At 42.0% G+C, this 25,137-nt stretch overlaps 1 protein-coding gene across 1 annotated transcript in view; it reads left to right on the top strand.

Annotated features, from left to right (window-relative positions):
- LOC117354845 overlaps positions 1 to 25,137 on the top strand; it is a 72,679-nt gene that overhangs the window by 9,543 nt on the left and 37,999 nt on the right. The window contains exon 4 of the mRNA XM_033932812.1: positions 22,733 to 22,801. Within this exon, the coding sequence (XP_033788703.1) occupies positions 22,733 to 22,801 (69 nt within the window). The remainder of the gene's footprint in view (positions 1 to 22,732; positions 22,802 to 25,137) is intronic.

Below are 25,137 nucleotides of genomic sequence, written 5' to 3'. Positions count from 1 at the left end.
AAGGATGGGTGGGGGCAGTGGTTGCGGGAATGGGGACGGGGCGGGACAGTGGTTATGGGGACGGGGCAGTGATAGGGACGGTGGTCGCAGGGATGGGGCAGTAACGGGGACAAATTTTTCCTCGTGTCATTCTCTAATTAGAACACTTTATAGCTTAGATAGCAGAGACAGGTTGCATCTTATAGACTAACCAGGATGGACTGACTACTTTGACAAAAGTGTAGTGCCCAAGGGCCCACAACAATAGGAGGCCATTACTCCTCTAGCCTCCATTAAATTTAATCACTTTTGGTAGGTGGTTAGGAGGCCATGAATCTTATTGCTTGGGCGCCCAGATCACAGTTAATCTGCCCCTGAGACTTACCAGTTCATTGAGGCATGAGCTCTGGGGAAAGCACCATTTTGAATTATTTATTATTTCATTTGGACCTCTGGACCCCACAGATGTGATAAGATAGATCTGTGGTAGAGGAAGTACAACATAGTAAATGATGGCAGATACCTGTGTGGTCCATCTAGATAATAAACCAGTAATTATTCATTTTACTTACTAAGTTTCAGTATGCCGCCCCCCCCCACCACCACCTGAAATAGGTAAGACCTGTACTCAGACAATTTGAACATGGTATAAAATACTTATAATTGCTCTTGATATGGTAGATGTGTGGAACAGATGGTAAGACATGAGAAAAGCCATTGCTTACCCTGGATTGGTGGCATGGACTGCTGCTACTATTTGGGTTTTTGCCAGGTACTTGTGACTTGGATTGGTCTCCATGAAGACAGGATACTGGGCTAGGTGGACCACTGGTCTGATCTAGTAAGGCTATTCTTATGTTCTTATGCGTGAAATAGTCTCCCATAAGAAGTGGAGGAAACGGAGACTGTGTCTGAATTCAAGAGAGCGTGGGATAGGCACATGGGATAGGCACATGGGATCTCTTAGAGAGAGGAAGAGATAATGGTTACCATGGATAGGCCATTTGGCCTTTATCTGTAATAATGTTTCTATGTTTCTTTTCTTTTTTTTTTTAATTTATAACTTTATTAATATGTTTCTAAATTTTAAAATTTTGGCATTGCTGCTTTTTTTCAGCAGGAGGAGTTCAGGGTCTGGTAGCTACATTATTGAAGAGGAAATGAGTGAATTATTTTTCTTTTGTTCTATTTTCTAATTAAAATGAGAAAGCTTAGCTGACTGTAACCAGAAAACCTGAAAAATGAAAACCAAGTACAGGTGTGCCAAACCATCTTTGTGTATTGTTTTATCCCATTTGCAGCACTGCATAATTACATTGCTTCTCCTTCGTGACCCTCAAGCTGTGCTCATCAGAATAAAACTGTTGGTTCATGGGGCTTTCAATTGATTTATAGTTAAACTAAAACTGGGGTTATCATAGCCCCTCATCCTCCAGATGTGATGATGTGCTTAGTGTGGCGCAGTGGTTAAAGCTACAGCCTCAGCACCCTGGGGTTGTGGGTTCAAACCCACGCTGCTCCTTGTGACCCTAGGCAAGTCACTTAATCCCCCATTGCCCCAGGTACATTAGGTAGATTGAGAGCCTGCCAGGACAGACAGGGAAAATGAATAAATTAATGTAAACCGTTCTGAGCTCCCCTAGGAGAACGATATAGAAAATTGAATAAATAAATAAATAAATGAGCACAGGTAGCAAAAACAGAGTCTAACCTACTGCCTTCTTTCAGGGCTTCCTCCAAGCAAGGAATACATTCAAACATCACACTATGAAGGGCATAATCGAATCATCCAAATGTCCAAAAACCTGCCTAAATCAGCACTTGGACGTCCTAATCACCAGGACATCTGATAATCAAAACAGTCTTTCTGTATGTCTAGCAAGGTGTTCCAGCCTCTGTACGTTCAGAGCACGAGATGGGCGTGGTGGAGGCATGCTATGGGCGGGCTTTGGGCGGTCTCAAGGGCGGGTTAGACATGGTCGTCTTGCAGTGATAATCAAACATTTTGCAAGACATCCTGGACAGAACTTATACGTTTGGAACTAGACCTGTTTTAGAAGGGTCTAAGTGCCACATAGGTGCCCAAACTGATTAGATGACCACTGCATGTATCAAGGTAAGACATCCCCATATTCCTCCAGTACTCATGGACCCCCTTACACCCACAATGATCAGAATACAAACATAAATACCTGCCCCCAGAACATCAGCACCTGGTATAGGAAAGCCTAGTAAAGCAAGTGTCTTAAATAGCTGGGGGAGGAGGGGGGGGTAGTGATCCATAGAGAGGAGTAACAAGTCCCATAAGCCACTCTAACCAATACGTTCATGGTGGAAAATGTGAGCCCACCAAAACCCTCAAAGCCCTACACTACTGCCATATACCCTAGGTGCTACCTGCGGCCATAAGGGCTATTGGGGTTATAGACAGGTAGGTGTTAATCACCATGTATGGGGGCTCACCATAACCTATATGGTGATATGTTTATCTGGCACCCTTTTTGTTAAGTTCACAGCAGTGACCTCTAAGGTGCCCCACTGTTCTGTTGCCATGTCTATATATAAAGTTATATATATATATATATATATATATATATATATATATATATATATATATACTAGTCTTATAGCCCGTTACATTAACGGGTGCTAGAATATATGTGTGTGTGTCTGTCTTTATTTCTTTCTTTCTCTCTCTCTCTCTCTCTCTCTCTCCTTCTTTTCCTCTTCTTCTGTCTTTCTGTCTTTCTTTCTGTCTTTCCTTTTCCTCGGCTGTCCACCCATTCTCCCTTCCTTTTACCTTCCCTGTGTCTGCCAGCACCCCTTCACTGCTCCCCTTATCCAGCAGCAGCCCTTCTCTCTTTTTTAAAATCTCTCCCCTGTCCATCAGCACCTCTTTCCTGCTCCCCCGTCCAGCAGTAGGCCTCCCTTCCTTTTTCTTCCCCCCTAGCACCTCTTTCCTGCTCCCCCATCCAGCAGTAAGCCTCCCTTCCTTTTTCTACCCCCCCCTGTCTCTTTCCCTTACTTCACGTCTGCCCTCCGCCGACAGCCGTGGCGGCCTGCAGCCGCCGACAGCTGCAACGGCCTGCAGGCGCCGACAGCCACCGCGGTCTGCAGAAGCTGACAGCCGCCGTGGCCTGCAGCTGCCAACAGTCGCAGCGGCAGACAGCCTCCACGCCGCCCGAAGCCGACATCTGTCTTGGGAGAGAGAGATGCGTGGAAGCGTGCATGCGCTCTCCTACCTGCAGGGACCTACAGCGCACGGAAAACGGGAGCACGCAGGTAAGAGTGCGAATGTGCGGCTTAGGCTTAGGCCCCTCTCGCACACGAAACGCCCACCTATTCACCTTTCCCTCCCTAAAAGGCTGCCTCTACAAGAGATTCACTGATAGAACCCTAGCATTCCAAGCGGGCAAATGGAACAATTGCCTTACCGCCCTCATCTCCAACTCTCCACCCTACCACCTGTTCAGGAAGTCACTAAAAACCTACCTCCAGTGGCGTACCTAGGGTATGTGGCACCCGGGGCCCATCATTTTTTGACACCCCCCCCCCCCCCCTCATGTAAAATTTTTTTTTTTTTTTTTTTGCAATAACCATGAAATGGAATAAATGGTCAGAATAGAAACAGGCAGTGAAAATTTTCTTTTTTTTTTTTTTTTTTTTTTCCAAAGTATTTTTATTGAGAATGGCAAAAGGTCCAGACAAGCAACCATGGTCTGTACAGAAACTTATACATTATCAAAAAGAACACAGAATGAGAGTAACAGCAACAACAAGCATGAACAAGCCTCTCCCAAGAGAAAATTGCCAATGAGAGGCATAGCAATACACAACAAAAGGCCAAAACTTGGGGCAAGCAAACAAATCCCACCCCAGAACCCACAAGAATAATAAGCCGGACTAGACCCTCAGCCATATTTTATAATGAAAAAAACCCCCACAAGCAACAACACCCAGACCGCTCACCAGACACACCAATCCGCACAACAAGCACCCAAGAAACACCCAGCCACCACCCAGACAAAACTACCAGACACACCTACCCCACCAAGCCCAGACCCAACCCCCCCTCCCCAGAGAGTGCAAGCGCAAAGTGGACCGTGAAAAGGGCAGCTGCAGAAGTGGAAAGCCCCAGATAAGTAGGTTAGCTAAAGAAAGCCCACAGATAGAAGAAATCAGGATAACAGAAGTTCCAACAAATGCTCCCACAGAAAATTTTCTTTTATTGAACCTCATTTATGTAACCATTATTCCAAACATAACATAACATAAATTATGTCTGAATTGTCATGACATCAGAAGTACATATGGAGTAGTTGCAGGTGATGCTTGGGACAGTTCTGATTATGTTAGTTTGGTTTTATGTGTTTTTTTAATAGAAGGGTTTTTATTTCTTTTTTTAAGGTTTTGTAGTTTGTGGTCGAGGTCAATAGGTTGTAGAGTTGGGGGTCAAGTGTTGCAGCTCGAATGGCTAGGAGGTTGTCGAACAGTTTTTTTCTTTTGACGTTTTTGGTTGGAGGGTGTGTGAATGGTGCGTGAGTTCTCCTATGTCTGTTTGAAGTGGATTGAATTATTTAGCTGAAGAAATTAGTTACCCCCCCCCATTCCACACACATTAATTCTCTTCCATTTTTGTTCCCATTATAAAAAAACACTGATAAGTTCCCAGGAAAAAAATAAGAAGTGAAAACAAAGGCCCCTACAGATGAGAACATAACATAAGAATAGCCTAACTGGGTCACACCAATGGTCCATCATGCCCAGTAGCCCATTCTCATGGTAGCCAATAGTGCTGCCCGATTCAGAGAAAAATATTTCATTCGATCCGATTCACCCTGTTGAATCGATTTTTCGATTAGATTCACTGTTAATGACACCGCTTTTTAAGTTTAAACAAAGTATAACAATAAATTTCACAACAACAATAAATTTCACAAAGTACTTAAAAAAAAAAAAATCACATTTTTCCATTAAAGCAGTTCTGGAGACATTTGCTTGAACAGTCTTTTTTCCCAGTCCATAAGCAAGCAATATGAAAAAGATTTCCTTAATTATCTACTCAAACATTTTTGCTATTTACTTTCATTGTACCTATACTATTATTCAGTAGAAAAAATGGACTTAACTGTGCAGGAAATGAATCTCCTCATACACCCACCATATAGTGCAAAAATGTGCAAAGGTCTGTTTTTTTCTTTCGATCACTACATAGCCTAATGCCACACAAGCAGCGCTGTTACAAACATATTCTGAAGGTCAATGCTAAGGTTGACAAAGTTTCCTTCCTTGGACCAGAAGGAGATACTGACAAACCACTGGAAGAGATTCTAAAACAACTACCCAGAAATAACACCCAAAGACCCACTCAGTGTGTGAACCAGTTGAGTGGAGTGGACTAACTGGGGGTGGAAATGGGCCCAGAGTTTGCTCAGCAGAATTTCCCAGACTACCTCTTCCTCTCAACACACTGACATGCTACCACCACCACCAACACTAGGAACACCTCACCGAGTATGCCAGCAATGCTTATAAACTTTATAAAACACATTATTATATTTTCTTATAAAGCATATATTTTAACTGAACTCAGCCTTGCCATTCACAAAAATAGAAAAGTTCCCATTTCAAGCTGTCTCATGTACACTTTTCAAATCTAACATATTGTAATCACAAAACAGAAAATAAAATTATTTTTTCTACCTTTTGTTCTCTGATCAATATTCAAATCTTGTTGGTCCCAGGCTCTTGTTGTCTTGCTTGCCAGGGTCTCCTTTCTCCGTGCTAACCATCCGTCTGCCATCTCTGTTCTCCCCTTCCGTTTCCCTTCCCTCTCCCGGAGATCTGGCATCTTTCCTTTTTTTTGTCTCCATCCACAGATTCACCTTTTCTCAACTCCCCACCACCCCAGGATCCACCATCTCTCCCTTTCTGTTCCCAACTATCCTCCTATCCAGTATCTCTATCCCCCCTCCACACCATCCCCTGTTTCCAAGTTCTCTCCCTTTCTGTTCCTTCCCTCCCTAAATCCCATTATGCACCATCTCTCTCCCACTCCTCTGTTTTTAGACCCATTATTTCTAACCCCCAAAGTCTGGCATATGCATGTATCTTTGAACCCCCCCCTTCCCTCTCTCCCTCTGTGTACTTTTACACCAGGACCCCCCTCCCCCGAAGGTCTGTCCCCCCTCCGAAGGGCTACACCCCACCCCTGAAGACCTGCACCCCCCCGAAGGACTTTACCTCCCACCCGAAGGTCTGTCCCCCTCTGAAGGCCTAAACCCCACCCCTGAAGGACTGCACCCCCCCCCGAAGGCCTGCACTCCCTTGAAGGTCTGCACCCCCCCCAAAGGCCTGTCCCCCCCCTTGAAGGCCTGTCCCACCCCCTTGTAGGCCTGTCCCCCCTTTAAGGCCTGCCTGCCTGCCTTTCCCCCCCTTGAAGGCCTGTCTCCCCCTTGAAGGCCTGCACCCCCCCTTGAAGGCCTGCACCCCCCCTTGAAGGCCTGCACCCCCCCTTGAAGGCCTGTCCCCCCCTTGTAGGCCTGTCCCCCCCTTGAAGGCCTGCCTGCCTTTCCCCCCTTGAAGGCCTGCACCCCCTTGAAGGTCTGCACCCCCCCAAAGGCCTACACCCCCCCTCCGAAGGTCTGCACCCCCCTGAAGGCCTGCCTGCCCCCCTTGAAGGCCTGCACCCCTTGAATGTCTGCACCCCCCCCCGAAGGCCTGTCCCCCCTTGAAGGCCTGCCTGCCTGCCTGTCACCCCCTCCCCCTTGAAAGCCTGCTTGCCTGCCCGCCCGCCCCACCCTGAAGGCCTGATGCCCCGACCCACCCCGAAGGACCGCTCGCCCCCCTGGCCTCCCCGCACCACCTATGAACAGCCGCAGCAGGATCGCGAAGTCAGCGTCGGGTACCAGCCCTAAGGGGGTGTTCCCGGCCTTGCCGTTCAGTCCCCCGCCACCCCCGAAGGACCGCTCGCCCCCCTGGCCTCCCCGCACCACCTATGAACAGCCGCAGCAGGATCGCGAAGTCAGCGTCAGCGATCCCTGCTGCTTCCTGCGCCACGGTCCCGCCCCTCCTCTGACGTCAGAGGAGGGGCGGGATCGCGTCGTAGGAAGCAGCGCAGGGATGCTGACGCTGACTTCGCGATCCTGCTGCGGCTGTTCATAGGTGGTGCGGGGAGGCCAGGGGGGCGAGCGGTCCTTCGGGGGTGGCGGGGGACTGAACGGCAAGGCCGGGAACACCCCCTTAGGGCTGGTACCCGGGGCGGCCCGCCCCCCCCCCCCCCCCCCCCCTAGGTACGCCACTGCCTACCTCTTCGACAAATTCCGCTAACGCTGCCTTCCCCCCTTCCCTGCACCCTCCTGACCTCGACATGCCTCCATTCCCTCTGACTACGCCCCCCTCCCAAGCCACTATGGCCTCTCTTTCTCAAGCTCTGTTTTATCTAATTGCCCTGCCTTTTCATAGCCTCATATTTAACATCACTGTAAATGTACCACCGCTTTAACATGGAACATCGCTGTATACGTACAGTCTCTTCTTTAGTATATGCCTTTTTATTACTGCTATTTATGTAACATCTTTGTAAATGTAATAACACTGTAATATGTATCATCGCTGTAAATGTACAGTCTCTTCTATTGTTAACCGCATTGAACTTCCATGGTATTGCGGGATACAAGAATAAAGTTATTATTATTATTATTATATTAGATATATTGCTAAATTTATGGTGATTTGCCATATGTCCAAATTGGACTTAGAAGTATGTTTTGAAAATGCCCCTCCATATGTTCAATAACACGCCAGATGCTTTCCTGTAGTGCTTCTTTTAAATGTTGTGGACTTTTCAATAGAGGACTTAAGAATTCAATTCAAAAGTTTAGTGATACAACGCAGGTGACAGAAAGTTTTCCAGTGAGAAGGTAAGACAAAAGAAAGTTGCAGTTGATGCAAAATACAGGTATGATTCAGTGGCATAGCGAGGGTAGCAAGTGCCTGGGGCAGTGGTGCCCCCACGTGCCCTCTTCTTTGCCCCCTGCACCTTCTGCGCCAACCCCCCATGTCCTGCTCTCTGACCCCTCACTCCTTCCACACCACACTCAAGCCCTTTCTTCCCACCCCGTACATCTTAAAATCTTTGCCAACGTGAGAGCATGAGCAACTTCTTCAGTCTGCTGCTCATGCTGGCTTTCCCTCTGATGTCACTTCCTGGCCCTGTGACCCAGAAGTGATTTCAGAGGGAGACAGGCCGGCATGAGCAGCAGGCTAGAAGTAGTTCCTTGTGCTTGTGAAGATTTTAAATAGGTACTGGAGAGCGGGGGAAGGAGGGCACGAGCATGGTGTGTGTGTGTGGGGGGGGGGGCGAATGGTGCTGGCGCCTCCACCAATATGGTGCCTGGGGCGGGTCCCCCTCCCCTTACTATGCCACTGGTGAGATTAATTATTGGGGCAAAAAAATCTGAGAGGACTACACCTCTCCTTCATTGGTTGATGTCACACTTCAGATTAAAGGTCAATCCCCCTCTTCTGTTAGTAAACATTGTTTGATTTTACAAAATTGAGGAGGTTTGGAAGAAATAATATACTATCTTTTCCAACCTTAAAAAATGTTAAATATAAAATTTATCATCAACTGACCTTTGCTTATCTTGGAGCAAGGATTTGGAATGATCTTCCTGTCCAAATTAGATTAGAGTTGTCATTTGTTTATTCCGTAAAATGTTGAAAACCAGTTTGAGAGCTGGGTTTCTTAGATTTTTTGACATCTTATTCTAGAATAAATTTCTTCTAATTTTCTTTTTTTTAATTAATTAATTTATTTTGTCATGTCATCTTAAGGATAGTAGCCTGAAAGACTCTCTCACCTGCATTTTGTTCTACATACATACCCCTAAGGAGCTGGATAACCGCTTAACATAATTTCCTGGATTTTATCCTCAGAAATTCCTTTCCTACCCCTTATTGCCTCCTAGCAGGAGACTTTTTTTTTTTTTTAATTCTTTATTCATTTTCAAATGTATAATAAGTGCATCAATATAATAAAACAAATAAATCATAAATATATCACTTAATAATCATCAAGAGTACACAAAAAATGCAATTAACCCCCACCCTCCCCATCCCTTCTTGTTATATAATCAAATACATTGTACAATATACAATAATAAAATAATTCCCCCTCCTCCTCATAATTGAACCTGTAAATCAAGGGAAAAAAATCATTTAATCATTGCAATAATTTGTTAATGGCTCCCACACATCTTGAAATTTTCTAAAACACCCTCGCTGTATTGCAATAAATCTTTCCATTTTATATATATGACATAGGGAATTCCACCAAAAATTATAGTTTAGTTTACTCCAGTTTTTCCAATTGTACGTAATTTGTTGAACGGCAACCCCAGTCATTATAAGTAATAATTTATTATTATTTGAAGAAATTTGACTTTTTGCTCTCATTGCCATACCAAACAACACAGTATCATATGACAATGCCACTGGATTGTCTAATAAACAATTAATTTGGTCCCAAACTGATTTTCCAAAAGGTCATAATAAATGGACAATATTTTCTTCTAATTTTCAATGTAGGATTTTTCTTGCTGTAATCCGCACTGAATCCATTGAAGAAATTGCAGAATATAAGACATTTTAGCATTATAGCATAGCATTTTGAATGTGTTCATTGCTTGGAGGAAGCCCTGAGAGAAGAGAATAGGTTAAGAATTCTAATTTTGCTACCTGTGCTGTACTTATAAGCACATAATTAATTCTGGGAAAACGAGGGGCTATGATAACCCTAGTTTTAGTTTAACTATGAGTCGTTCCAAATGTACCTTAACAGTTGTGTTGACTGCATCACTGGAAGGAATGCACTCACAGGTCAGATTGGATGAGAACTTTCTCCTTGCCTGGTCTTCCAGTTGCTTTGTCCAGCAATGGCCTTGGCTTTCAAATTAAAGTCCCCCCCCTCCCCATGACTCCTGATCTAAAAATAGTAAAGATCATTGCTCTATTTCATGTTCCTAGACTTTTCAATCAGCAAAAACTGCATCAGAGAAGTCCTGGATCTCTCACTCCATGGACTGTACTCCCAAGGGGTTTTTGCTCTGACTTACTTTCACACATCTTCGAAGAGGAAAATTACCAGCTGCATGCTTCATAATTTACAAGGTGCAGAGTTTTCATAGTGGATTCCTATCTTAGTATTTAGCACATGCTAATCGTTAGCACATGCTTGGGACGTAACTTACCTTTATATGGTATATAAACCTCCACTCTATCTTGCATCATCTATTAATCACCCGCAACTGAAACCTCACTCCTATGAATGTTCTATGTTCTAAGTATGTAATCTTGTAACCCGTTCTGAGCTCTCCTGGGAGGACGGGCTATAAAACTAAATAAATAAATAATACCCTCTTTTTACAAAACCACGCAAGAGGGTTATTGCGCCGGCCGGTGCACTACTCTGACGGTCATAGAGTTCCTATGAGCATCAGAGCAGCGCAGAGCATTCAGCGTGTCTGCCGGCACTAAAAACCTCTAGTGTGGTTTTATAAAGGATGGGGGGGGGGGGGGAAATAAATAAATATATTAGCGCACGCTAAATCAGTTAGCTCGCCTTGATGAATTCCCCCCAAATCTATCTCTATCACCTTGGCATTTTGATGTGCATGCCACTTGTTTTAGCTCATGCATCCTAACCTTGTTCAGTGCAAGTTTTATTGCATAGGCTCCTTAATCATTAATGTAATTTTATGTTTAAAAACACAATAGGACAGAGGTTTTTTTTTTTTTTTTTTTAAAAAAAACACCTAAGAGCTTTGCAGTTTTTATTCAAGGTCCAAAGCAGAATCCCAGCCCCACAGTTCTGTTTGTTTTTTTTTTTTTTTTTTCTTTTCCAAAACAGTTTACTAAATGATAAAGACCAAACAGATCAAGTACAATAACATTTTTCCAGCTACAGAATACAGGAACCAAACAACAACAGCAGCAAACCACCCAACAGGCAGAGCTCGGTAGGGTCCAGGCTGTGTTCTTAAACCCAGACTCGGCCAAATCCCACCCAACAAGAAAAGCTACCCCATCCCTTCCCCCAATCCAACCCCCCGCCCCCACCCGTTTATGCAAACAAGCAAAATGAAATAATATCAGACATTTGCTTTTGTGACGAAATTAGAAGCAAATTAAGATAAACACAGAGGTTTGCCCAGGCTTGTATAATTTTTTGACTCTTCTTCGCAAATAATGTGGTGTCAGCCCTAGTCACAGATTCTGAGGTGATAAAAATATCAGAGCAAACATACTTCTTGAACTGTTCTCAGATTTTAGCAGTGCATAAATCAAGGCAGCAGAAAAAATCGTTATGGAACATGAAATTCTTCTCTTTAATGTTCAAATGCTTTTAGGAGCAAGAAATTGAAAATCAAGCTTTGGAGTTCGCCTGTATGGCATGATGTAGTGGACTAGAAGTAGCAGTGATTACAACTGGCTTTGAGTACATTGGAAGAATTTTAGGCAATTCTCGTTTCCTTGCTGAAATTGCAGTTCATTATCTTTCTTACCGATTGATATTTACAGCCTTTCAAGGCAATGAATTTTCTTTGCTGTGTTTATGACTGACTTGCGGTTTTGATTCCGAAGATCCTTGAGTGCACAATTGTTCCCAATGCATTTCTCTGTGTGTATGACATCATGTGACCTGACCAGAGACGGCGGAAGGACACAGGATTAATTAGCACGTGCTAACAGCACAGTGCCATATTAAGAGTTAATCACTGTGTTAAACATCAATTGAGAAAAATACCAATTTGGGGCATGGAATGGGTGAGGAATGGGCAAGTTAATGCAGAGATCATTTCCTAGCATTAATAGCTAAAAGGGACAGATAACATAGCAGAAATGCCTGCTAACAAACTGTTCTGCATTACCTGCACAGCAGACTTTCCAAAAGGTTTGTGGAAGTCTCTAATAAATACCACAGAGGTTTTGCACCTTAGTAGAATGGGCCTCAGACTCGGAGTGAATTTTTTTTTTTGTTTGAAATAATTTTTATTCGGAGTGAATTAATTCCCTATATAGACAGCTAATGCAGCTTGAAAATAGACCTATTATTTTTAGCTTTCAAAGCATTGTTTATTTAAAATAGCCATAAATGTCCCAAATTAATTAAACAGGAAAACATAATAAAATCAAACAAGCTACAGTATATTGAGCTCGCATGAAAAACAGAACAGAAACTTTCCCTCCAATCCCCTCAGCACTTCAGTTACACCACCCATAGTCCCCACAGCAAATATTTTTATCTCATTCAGAAAGAAATTTCTACAGCTGCATAGGATCCAGTAAAACATATGTAGTTTTTTGACAAGTAATCAGGCACGTGCCAAAGAAACTATAACAATCAAACAATTACAGACTGTATAAAATACAGTTGAACGGCTATTTTTTTTCTCTGACTAAATTTGATCATATATCATTTTTCTATGTGAAGTTGCAATGGCTCCCCATCCAAGCATGAGTTTTATTTAGATTTTATAGCGTACTTTATAAAGTATTGTTTAGATTGGCTATCTGGTCTCTTGATTTGTATTGATGGAGGTAGCGCAGTCTTGGATAATTCAGAACCTTTTTGCTTACCCCCTTGTCAAAGGAAGAGGAGAATGAAATTGTTGGGGGGCTTATTAGCTTATAAGACAGCCAGATGGGATAAAGAGGTTCCTGTGTTGTTAGTAAGTGCATCTGGCTAAAGACATTTTTGGAATGGGCTTAAGACATTCGTATTCCGGAAATATGTATTCTGTATAATCAGTAGTTGATTATGTGAGAAATGGTTTTAATTTGCACAATTCCTGGAAATGTCTAATTTTTTTTTTATATTGTGTTCCATCTAGAACTGTGAAGTTAAGGCAGAATATAAATCAATAAATGTAATGTATTGTGAAAAGGTTGCCCTTAAAGTAAGAATCTAAGCTTTCGAAAGAAGAAAAGGCCTCCTATGTGCTTGAGTACAATGTGACACATCAGGAAAAATTTGTACCTTTTACTCACAATACATAAAATGGAAAGAATATGATTAAGAGAGTGGCTATTGTATAAACTGTATCTTGTGAACTTTGAAACACCGCTGGTTAAATCAAAGTTCCTTCTGAAGCCAAAACATCAAAAGCACCCTCAGCCTCATTCTGTACCCCAGCCTTCTCTGGAATATAGCAGCATTTAGAGATCATAGTTTCTTAATAATTGAGAATATTTAAGACTTCCTTGAGCTATATCTTAAGGATAAATTTTGCAGATAACGAATAAGTATGTGGCAAATTAAGACACCAAAGGTTTCTCATTCTAGCATGTTCTCCATAGTCTCCAATTATTTATTTATTTATTTTTAAATTTTATATACTATTTTGTTCCAAAAGCGGTTTACATAAGATATTGTGCATTATAATGGATGTTGAACCTATCTTAATGACATACATTGTGAACCGAACCCCCCCCCCCCCCACCACCAAAATGTTGTCGTATCTTCCACGGAACTCAATTGATTCACTAGAGGTAGGTCTTGGATTCACTAGAGGTAGATCTTGTCAGACAAATCTGATCAATTTCTTTGACTGGGTGACCAGACAATTGGCTAGAGAATGTGGGCTGGATGTGGTGTATTTAGATTTTAGCAAAGCCTTTGAAAGTGTTCCACACAGATAAAGAGGTTCCACACTGATTCCTGAGTGCCCTGATCCCAAAGTGACAGGCTGGGTCAAGAACTGGTTGAGTGGAAGGCGACAGAGGGTAGTGATCAATAGAGATCACTCTGAGGAAAGGGATGTTACCAGTGGTGTGCCTCAAGGTTCTGTTCTTGGGCCTGTTCTTTTTAACATTTTTATAAACTATATTGCTGAAGGGTTGTCGGGTAAGATTTGCTTCTTTGCAGATGATACAAAAATCTGCAATAGAGTAGACACGCCGGATGGTGTGAATAACATGAAAAAAGACCTGGCAAAGCTTGAAGAAAGGTCTGAAATTTGGCAGTTAACATTTAATGCTAAGAAATGCAAGGTCATGAATTTGGGCTGCAAAAACCCAAGGGGACAGTATAGATTAGGGAGTGAAGAGCTTATGTGCACGACAGAAGAGCGGGACTTGGGTGTGATTGTATGTGATGATCTTAAGGTGACCAAACAGGTTGAAAAAGTGATGGCGAAAGCTAGAAGGATGCTAGATTGCACAGGGAGAGGTATGGGTAGTAGGAAAAAGGAGGTATTGATGCCTCTGTATAAGACTTTGGTGAGATCTCATTTAGAATATTGTGTACTATTCTGGAGGCTGCACCTTCAAATAGATATAAAAAGTATGGAGTTGGTCCAGAGGAAGGCTACTAAAATGGTATGTGGTCTTCATCATAAGGCGTATAGGGACAGACTTAAAGATCTCAATCTGTATACTTTGGAGGAAAGGCAGAGAGGGGAGATATGATAGAGATGCTTAAATACCTACGTAATGTAAATGCACGTGAGTTGAGTCTCTTTAATTTGAAAGGAAACTCTGCAATGAGAGGGCATAGGATGAAGTTAAGAGGTGACAGGCTCTGGAGTAATCTAAGGAAATACTTTTTTACAGAAAGGGTGGTAACTGCATGAAACAGTCTCCCAGAAGAGGTGGTGGAGACAGAGACTGTGTCTGAATTCAAAAGGACCTGGGATAGGCACATGGGATCTCTCGGAGAGAGAAAGAGATAATGGTTACTGTGGATGGGCAGACTAGATGGGCCATTTGGCCTTTATCTGCCATCATGTTTCTATGATTCTTATGAAATTTAGTGCATCGTGTCTTGAATGAAGTTGATATAAAATGTTGTAAATAGTTCCCACCGTATCACAACATTACTTTGTGAAATTGAATTGTTAACCAGATAAAAACACATCAAAAAGTTTTATGGTGCACCTTGCAGAAAAATGTAAAGTCAAAAAGTAATGTTTCAATTAAGCAGATATTCAAAGTGCGCTCTCTTTGCATGAAGGCACGCCCTCAAACTTGGCCACCACTGATCTATGGACTTGTCAACAATGCTTTGCTTCAGCTCAGCCCAAACAGAGATGAAGCACTGTTTAAGGTCTTTGACATCATCAGATATTGTTGTCTGGTAGACACATTCCTGTTTCAGCCTCCAGATCCGGTAGTCAACTAGGTTTAGGTCTGGTGAATTCACAGGCCAGGGGTCTGTACCAATTAAGTCTGGGGTCTCCCAATGTAGCAGTTCTACATTGTCTTGTGCCTGATGTCCTGGGGCATTGTCCTGTTGGAAGATAAAGTAGTCTCCCGACAAGCAACGGATCACTGGCAAGAGCTTCTGCATCAAAAGAACATCCTGGTAGTATGCGCTGTTGATCTTAACCCCAGGATAGACAAAAAACAGATCCTGTGAACAAAACTAAAGTGATGCATTTGGGGTGCAGAAATTCAAAGGCGCTGGATTTAATAGGAGACAAAAGGCTAATGTAGAGGCCAAGAGACCTTAGTGTGATAGTGTTTGAGGATATCAAGGTGGCAAAACAATGAGATAAGACAGGCACATAACCAGAAGAAAGAAGGAGGTAGCAATGCCCCTGTGTAAATATTTGTTGAGGCCACAGTTGAAATACTGTGTTCAGTTTTGGAGACCTGCCATTTCCGGTTGGCAAGGATATAAAAAGACTAAAAGTGGAAAATGAGCAAAATGTCATGGGGTCTCTGCCAGAAGATATTTAAGAAAAAACTCAAAGACTTAAATACATATACTGTACACTGGAACAGAAGAAATATAGGGGAGACATGATATAGGCATTTTAAATGTTAGAAAGGTATAAATGAATAAACTCCCTATTAAAAAAATGGAGAGACCATTGAATCAGAGGACATGAAATGAAGCTGCAAGGAGGGAAACTGAAAAGCAGTAGCAGGAAATACTTTGCACAGAGAGGGTGGTAGATGCCTGGAATGCTCTTCCATGGGATGTGGTGAGGATGGAAATGGTGACAGAATTTTAAAAGCCATGGGATCTTTATAAGGGAAGAGGATGATATATATTTTATAGAGTATTTCCTTTCAAAGCAAATCATAAAAGAACATACAGAACATAAAGGGGGTACTGAGTGGCAGGTAGAACCCAGACAACAAAGGAGAGAGATCATAGAGGGAATAACCCTGGCCACCTTTCTGGGCAGATTGAATAGACCATATTGATCTTTATCTGCAGTCATTTATTATATTGCCATGTTAGGTGTTATTAGAAAAGAAATGGAAAAAATAAAACGGCGAATATCATAATACCTCTCTAATCACTCTATGGTGTGCCTTTCTGGTCATCCTGTTTAAAAAAAAGACCTAGTGAGACCAGACAAAATACAAACAGGGGTAACAAAACAATAAAGATGGAACAACTTCCCTATTATGGAAGGTTAAGGAGGTTAGGATTCTTTAGTTTGGAGAAGACACAGCTGAGAGACGTGATAGAAATGTATAAATCATATGTGGGATGAAGCTGGCAAGTAGGAAACAGTTATTTACCTGTTCAAACAGTTCTAAGATGAGGAAGCACTGCATGCAGTCTCTTTGTTAGAATAACACAAGCTGTATACTGCACATTTCAACATCTTAACCATTGTACTGTAAAGCAGTCATACTTCCATTCACAAATGTTTGATGCTCAAAGTTTCTTTCTATGGTGACTTACAGGATCTTCAAGTTTTTGATAATTGCTCTTTTGGAGACTGTGAACCCTGGCTGGGAGATGCTGGGAAGGCAAAAGGTTACCAATGAAGAATGCCTTTGGCAGCAATATAGATAGTGCTATGCTCAGGAACTGGATGCAGATCTGTGACAGATTTATTTTGAAGATTCCTGGAAGGGCTCCTATGGTGGCTGTCATTTTGCCCCTCCTCCTCCTCCTTTTCCTGTTCTGCTTCTTTTTCTGGGTTGCATGCAAGAAAAACATAACAATTTCACTTATATACCGTGGTAACCTCTCAGTTCAACGCAGCTAACAACAATCAAGAGACTGTGCAAGCACAGTGTATTATAATCACATTCAGAAGAATTTGTCAAATAAGTAGGTCTTTAGCATTTTTCGAAAGGAAAGATAGGAGCTATCAGGACAGAAAAGGGTTTATCCCATAATCCAGCTTGAAAAGATAAAATTCTATGGAAAAATCTTTTATATGTTACCTTTTACAGTAGGAAAAATAAATAGAAGAAAGAGCTATTTTTATTATACAGAATAAAAATGTTTTTATTTTCCTTGATAAATGCATACCATTTACTCTACTGAGCTATATATGTTGAACTTTCTATGGAATGGGGAGAAAGTTTCTATTTTGTAAATTTTGCTGGTTTCCCAGTAAGTTCTAAACAAGCAAACACGCCATACTTGAAAATTATTTTACTGGGTGCCTCAAAGGGCTGAGTCATAAGCACTGGTTCCAAATATGAGACTGAAGAATTTATTGTATGATGTTAAATTTGTAAATCTGAAATTTAATCCCTCTGAAAATATCTATACATCAATAATAAGCATAAATATTGCTGTGTTTTTTCACGGTGATATTTTCAAACTCTATTGTTGAAAATGGTATGGATATTGATTAGGGCTTGTGTAACTGCCCACACTCTCTCTGAAGATTTTATACTGTAGTAATCTTAGGAAATGTTCCTCCAGTAATCATTCAAAATCTGTTTGAAATTTTGATACCATATGAGAAATGTGTATCTTTTGGTCACTTCATAAAGCAGACGGCAGGGATAAACAATGGAATTAGATTCTGTTTTTCAGAAGACAGGTATACATGAGTTACATTCACTGTGGGGCTTGGTGTATCAAGTATAAGATACTTTTTAGCTGAAATAAGATGTTTATATTGTGATGATCTGGTGCATATAAAACAAAGACAGTTCTGTTATTACAGGACAAAATTAAGGTGAAAAGCTGTCAGCAGTAGCAACTATACTGGTCTTTAAAGAAATGACTTCTATATCATCTAAAGCTCCTGAAAATGAGATATCGGAGCAAAACAACTCAGGGCACAACACAAGTGTCTACCTTGATGGAGGGAAATGGAAATTGAAATACAGTAGTTAAGAATAAAAAAAAAATAATATTAAACTGAAAATGAAGACAAATTGTCATATTCCAGCATGGCAGGTGTTGGTAATAATACTGAGGCCAATTCATCTGTTCTGAGGTCTGAAAAAGAATGTGAGAAATACCTGGTGAAAAACCCCCCAACATATTTTCCATGCAGAATTGGAGCTTAGAATGTGCACAGCTGAATAGCCTTTGAAATGCTAAATACCACTACAACCAGCCTCATAGCTTCACTCAACAGATGAAACAACACGTTAGAACAGGGATCTCAAAGTCCCTCCTTGAGGGCCGCGATCCAGTCGGGTTTTCAGGATTTCCCCAATGAATATTCATGAGATCTATGTGCATGCTCTGCTTTCAATGCATATTCATTGGGGAAATCCTGAAAACCCGACTGGATTGCGGCCCTCAAGGAGGGACTTTGAGACCCCTGCGTTAGAACAATCCCTCAACTCCATTACATCATTATATTGCAAAAGCAGAAAATCAACCAAATCCTTGCCTTGATTCATGGATACCCTAAAAGCAGAAAAACAGTCTTGTAGAAGACTTGAAAGACAGTGGGGAAAAGGCCAATCTCCCAGAAGACAAACTAGTGTGGAAATCAGCTATCAACAAATACTAATTCCATATTGCTAAGGCCAAACCCCCCTCCCCCCAACTACACTCTTGAAATTTAAAGCAATAACTTTGACATGTAAGTTATTCCACATAATGCGTAACATGACCTCACTCTCGGTTATAGGTCAATCAGATATTGACTCCCAATCTAATGCGCAGATCTTAATAGACTTTTCTAAAACAAGATTTTAAAAGTACAATCAGAAGTCAGTAAAACTACTGTCACTGCCCATATATCTATCCAAACAAATCATACACCTCCAGAATTGAACCTAGTAAACCGAATCTGGAGCACCTTCCAGCCTTTATCCCAAATAACCACTACTACTCTCCTGAAAAAAACAATCCATCTGCAACAGCAAACTACTTGCTTAAGTCCCTGACCATATTTATTTATTTATTTAGCCCGTCCTCCTAAAAGAGCCTAGAATGGCTAACAAAACTCTTAATCTTCTTCATCACAGCCAACTACCATCCCAAATGGGGCAAATTGCCCTTACATCAATCCCCAAAGCCCAAAATGTTGACCTTTCCAGCCCCTCAAATTACAGACCCATAGCTGGAATCCCAATACTAACCAAACTTCTTGAAACGCATGTCAGCAAACAACTCTCCACTGTGTTGAAGAACACTCTTGCCTCCATCCCACTCAATTTGGATTCCAGTCAAATCATAGCACAGAGGTCCTTCTATTGACCTTAAACACCAAAATCAAGCAATACTTGAGCATTGGCCACCAGGCAATCCTCTTTCAATTTGACATATCCACTGCCTTTGACACGGTCAACCACCAACTATTACTAGCAAAACTCAAAGAAATAGACATCATAGGAACAGTCCTGAATTGGCTCAAAGACTTCCTACAAAACAGACAATATCTTGTACACAAAGATTAAGCATTTTCAAAAAAACTGGCAAGCATTCTGTGGTGTACCGCAAGGATCACCATTATCCCTGATCTTCTATAACCTTTTGAAGAGCTCACTAGGCCATATCAAATTCAACAACAATGAATGCATATTCTCATATGCAGATGACATTCTTCTACTCATCCCAAATAATCATGACACTAGCAATATAATGCTGATAATATGAAAGACAAAATATAGACATGGGCGGCATCCAACAAATGCAAACAAAACCAAAGTTCTATGGTTTCATAACACTGTACACACACTTCCTTCCACCGTAACTCTAACCTCAGGATCCACACTGGATATCAACAAGACATCCAAGGCCCTTGGAGTTATACTTGACTCCACCCTATCATTGAATTTCAAATATCCAACTTAAGGAAGAAAACCTTCTACAATATGAGAAGTCTAAGACTAAACAAACTCTTTTTTCAAGAATACCCCTTTGCTGTACTAACACAAATACTTATACTGTCACAGTTGGATTACTTTAACCCTTTCTATGTGGGTCTAAACTCCACTCTCCTGAGCAAACTAAAGATGACACAAAACATGGTAATCAGACTAACATTCAAACTCAAAAAATTTACAAGGCATTAGTTTTTTGGCTTGCCGCGGGGGTTAGCGCATGATGAAATGTCCAACGCGCTAACCCCGCTAGCGCACCTTGATAAAAGGAGCCCATAATGTGACTCAGAAATACAGGATTAGATTAGACATAAATGAGCAAAAAATTAAGGATGTTGGACTTTTTGTCAAAATATCATATGCACCACTTTCAGATTTATTAAACAGAGTCATTCAATTCCTCCTTTTCCATGGTAGAAATCTATAGAGAAAACACCAGAGAAATCATGTATTGTACTCACAATAGTAAGAGTTTAATGCACTAAAGCAGGGGTGGGGAACTCCGGTCCTCGAGGGCCGTAATCCAGTCGGGTTTTCAGGATTTCCCCAATGAATATGCATTGAAAGCAGTGCATGCAAATAGATCTCATGCATATTCATTGGGGAAATCCTGAAAACTCGACTGGATTACGGCCCTCAAGGACCGGAGTTCCCCACCCCTGCACTAAAGTATTTTATTCTTTTTTTGTGGATCATTTTATAAAGGAATATCTGCACTAAAATTATGTCTTACACAGGGGATATAGGTAATATGAAATTAGGGTTGAATAGATTGCATGTTCTAACAGGGACCTTCTCCTACATGTATTTAGAGCATATACTATACTGCACACATCTAAAAGCATTATAGAAATGCTACATAGAAGTATTGTTGCATATATATTGGTGCATATATATTTGCACATACAATTACACATGCAACCCAAAAAAAACTTGAGTAGCATAGTTTGGGTGGAGCAAAGGTGGAGTTGTAAAGGAGATATAAGTACATAAGTGATAATTGTATAACAGGGTATCCCATTTTAGGTGTCCAAATGCAATGTGGAGAGGACCTATTCTTTAACATCAGCTGGGTACACCAATTCTGTTATAAATATGAGTTTAAATCTGTTCTTAGATTTTTTTCTTATGGATTGAATTCTAGTTTGTTTTCTTTAAAATATTTTCCATTTTATAGTAAATGTCATTTGGACTTTTATAATGTGAGCTACAGTACAACATTTATGATTTTGAGATGGTATTTGTAAACCGTGCCGAGCTCCACAACATCCGTGGAGATGATGCGGTATATAAACTTAAGGTTTAGTTTAGAATAGCACTCAGTGTATATGTGTGTATGTGGGAGGGGGTGCGCCAATATTTTTAAATGCTATATATAGAATCTAGTCCATTATGACTGCACATGTTTTCAAATCTCTAATTTAAAAGTACAGGGGTCTCATTCATGGCACACTACTCTTTTGTTTTGCTTTAAAGAGGGGTAGGGTTAGGGATTGACCTCCCTTTAATCGCTTCTGTAGAGCATCGGCTAAATTAGGATTTTTACAAAACCTAAAGGTATCAAGGAGCAGTTGTAAACCCCAAAGCAGATCTTTATAATCATAGAAATGCATTCCCCCCAGATATATATTTTGTGATCCTGCCCCACTCGCGCCCAAACCATGTTCCCTTGCCATTTGCATGTTGTTCTGATTTACAAGTGCAAATCCTAGTTTTCTAAATGTGTGTTTTCCACATTTCTTTGAGGTATGTGGGAGAGAGTGTGGCACATTGGTTAAAGCTACAACCTCAGCACCCTGGGGTTGTGAGTTCAAACCCACACTGCTCCTTGTAACCCTGGGCAAGTCACTTAATCCCCCCCCCCTCATTCCCCCAGGTACATTAAATAGATTGTGGGCTCACTGGGACAGACAGGAGAAAATGCTTAAATACCTGAATAAATTCATGTAAACCAATCTGAGCTCTCCTGGGAGAACGGTATAAATAAATAAAACGGACCACATTTTAAAATGTGCATCACCTCTAAACTAAGGTTCATAATATTGCTCACTGCTTTCTAAAAGGACTAGAGCAGGGCTTCCCAAACCTGTCCTGGGTCCCCACAGCCACTCATGTTTACAGGATCTACACAAATGGGCATGCATGAGAAAACTCTGCATGCACTGAAGCCCCAGCACATGTACATTTATCACAGGCATATTAATTGCAGATATCCTGAAAATCTAACTGGCTATGGGTTCCCCAGGACAGATTTGGGAAACCCTGAACTGCAAGCTTACAGTGGAGGGCAGCTGACTGATTTACATTAGCTAAGGATAATATTAGGAAATAGTGAACAAATGCCAAAGATTTGTGTACATTTTGTAAAGAGAGAGATGTTTTGTGTGTGTTTTTTGCACTCCTTTGCCATCTTTGCTTGACCCCATTATCTTTTGTGTTCATTTTGTTATAACATCACAATTTTGTATCCAAGTTTCTAGCTGAGAAGACAAAATGAAAACGTAATTGTCTTATCCAAGTTTTTCATTGGACAAGAAAAATTACCTGCCTTAAAGTCAAGGAGCCAGAAACGGAAACAAAGTAATTCACCCAGTGTACTGAGGCTGTTCAAAATTCTGGCAAATGCTCAAAACAAGGCAATTTCTCTTACTACAGACAAAAGAATAACTTTAAGGTTTTGTTTTTTTTCTTGTAGATAAATGGTGCTACAAGAGAATTCTTTGTAGAAAACTGTGAAATAAGCACCTTGCAAAATGATTATATGGTATTCTAATGTATTACATTTTATATTGATTTTTTTCAGTTCACAAACTTTTTGTTAATGCTTCAAGTTATGTTTGGCTAAACAGCTCATCTAATATAATAAAACACTAAGCCGCGCATGCGCACTCCCTCTGCGTGAGCCGGTTTTCCGTGAGTTGTAGGGACCCGCAGGTAGGAGTGCGCATGCGTGGCTCAGGGTTCTGTTTTTCGGTCTGGTCTGCTCCCTGCTGCTCCTTGCTGTTTTTCGGTCTGGCCTGCTCCTTGCCGTATTGTATTTTTTAGTTTAAAGATGCAGCGGTGGCTCCTCTCATGATCCCTGCCTGCGTTGGACTTCCGACGCAGGTGGGGATCATGAGAGGAGCCGCCGCCGCGTCTTTCAACTAAAAAAATACAATAAGCCAAGGCGAGCAGGGAGCAGGCCAGACCGAAGCTCCGACTTCAACTGCCAGTTGGCCGGCTCCCTTGCCAGAGTTATTTTTTCAGTTTAAAGGTGCCGCCGCGGCTCCTGTCACCTGCCGCACCTGCTTCAGAGAAGACTTCTAATGCAGGCGGGGATCGTTAGAGGAGCCGCCGTGACACCTTTAAACTGAAAAATAACTCCGGCAAGGGAGTCAGCAAGATCACCACGGCAGCCACTTTCCCCCACCCCCTCCCGCCCTCTCTCTTGGGCTACTTGGGCTACTGGGAGCAGGCGAGTGAAGCCCGGTACTGCCGGGTAGCTAAGGGGAAGAGCGCGGCGCGTGCCTAGGGTCCGGGTGGAGAAGCCGGTGCTGGAGCCGCTCGCGCACATTACCGCTGGTTAACACGCCCCGGGAAAGGCCTGAAAGCGACAGGGAGGAGCCACCCCCAACACAAAGATGCCAGCAGAAATGGAATAGGGCTGGATTTTCAAGGTCTGCTTGACTTGAAGCATTTATTTCTTGAAAACAATGTTCTCAGTTCTCAGCTTTTTTGAAGTTCAAAAATGTAACTATTGCAGACTGCTTGGGGGGGGGAAAGGAAGGGAGGCCTACTGCTGGACAGGGGGAGCAGGAAAAGGTGCTGATGGGCAGGGGGGGAAAAAAGGAAGGGAGGCCTACTCCTGGACAGGGGGAGCAGGAAGAGGTGCTGATGGACAGGGGGGAGGTAAAACAAAGGGAGAAGGGCTGCTGCTGGATAAGAGGAGCAGTGAAGTGGTGGTGGTGGTGGACACAGGGGAGGTAAAAGGAAGGGAGAATGGACAGTGGGAGCATGCAAGGGGTGGTGGTGGACAGCCAAAAGAAAGACAGAAAAAAAAGACAGAAAAACAGAAAGCGGCTAAGGAGACAGAGAGAGAAAGAAATAAAGACAGACACACATATATATTCTAGCACCCGTTAATATAACGGGCTACTCAGTGGAGGTCTGGACAGGGAGAGCGACAGAAAAAAAGAAATAAAGATAGACAGCGGGAGGGAGAAAGAAAGATAGAAAGAAAGAAATAAAGAAAGATAGACAGGGCAGGGAGAGAGACAGAAAGAAAAAAGATAGACGGGGCAGTAAGAGACAGGGGGGCAGGAGAAAGACAGAGACATCTATTCTAGCACCCGTTAATGTAACGGGCTTAAACACTAGTAAAAACATAATAGTTGCCATACTGGGACAAACTTAAGGTTCTTCAAGACCAGCATCCTGTTTTCCAAGAGTGGCCAGCCCATATTGAGTGAAGAAATATTTCTCCACTTTGCTTTAAATCTACTACTTAGTCGCATCAACACATGCCCCCAAGTCCTAATATATTTGGAAAGAGTAAACAAGCGATTCACATCTACCTGTTCCATTCTAGTCACTATTTTATAGACCTCTATCATATCTCCCCTGAACCGTCTCTTCTCCAGGCTGAAGAGCCCCCCAGCTGCTTCAGCCTTTCCTCATAGGACAGTTCAAATCCCAATAAGCATTCATCCCATCCTACACCACCCCAGGACTAGCTGACCAATACAATCATGTATGTACGCAACTTTGCACATTTTTATAATTACTTCTCTTAGAAATGAGGCTTGGGCATTAATACTCTCAGTGAGCCTCTCTCAGGCCTTCCTGTATCTTACATAGAGTTCTTGGAGGATAAAATACTTCCACTCCTTCTTCATAAAGAGCCCTGCAAGCAGCAAGATATCTCCATAGGAAAAATTTGGCTGACCTGGATAGCATTTTTCTCTATGTCCCCATGCACATGATGACTTGATGTCATTACATGTTGATGTCACACCGGTGCTATACTTCGGTGCGATTCTGTAAATAGCACACAGGGTCTATGCATATTGTATAGTCCAGGGGTAGGCAATTCCGGTCCTCGAGAGCCGGAGCCAGGTCAGG

This window comes from Geotrypetes seraphini, chromosome 2 (genome assembly GCF_902459505.1).
Source record: "Geotrypetes seraphini chromosome 2, aGeoSer1.1, whole genome shotgun sequence".
NCBI lineage: Eukaryota > Metazoa > Chordata > Amphibia > Gymnophiona > Dermophiidae > Geotrypetes > Geotrypetes seraphini.
This window is presented reverse-complemented; position numbering and strand designations above follow the sequence as displayed.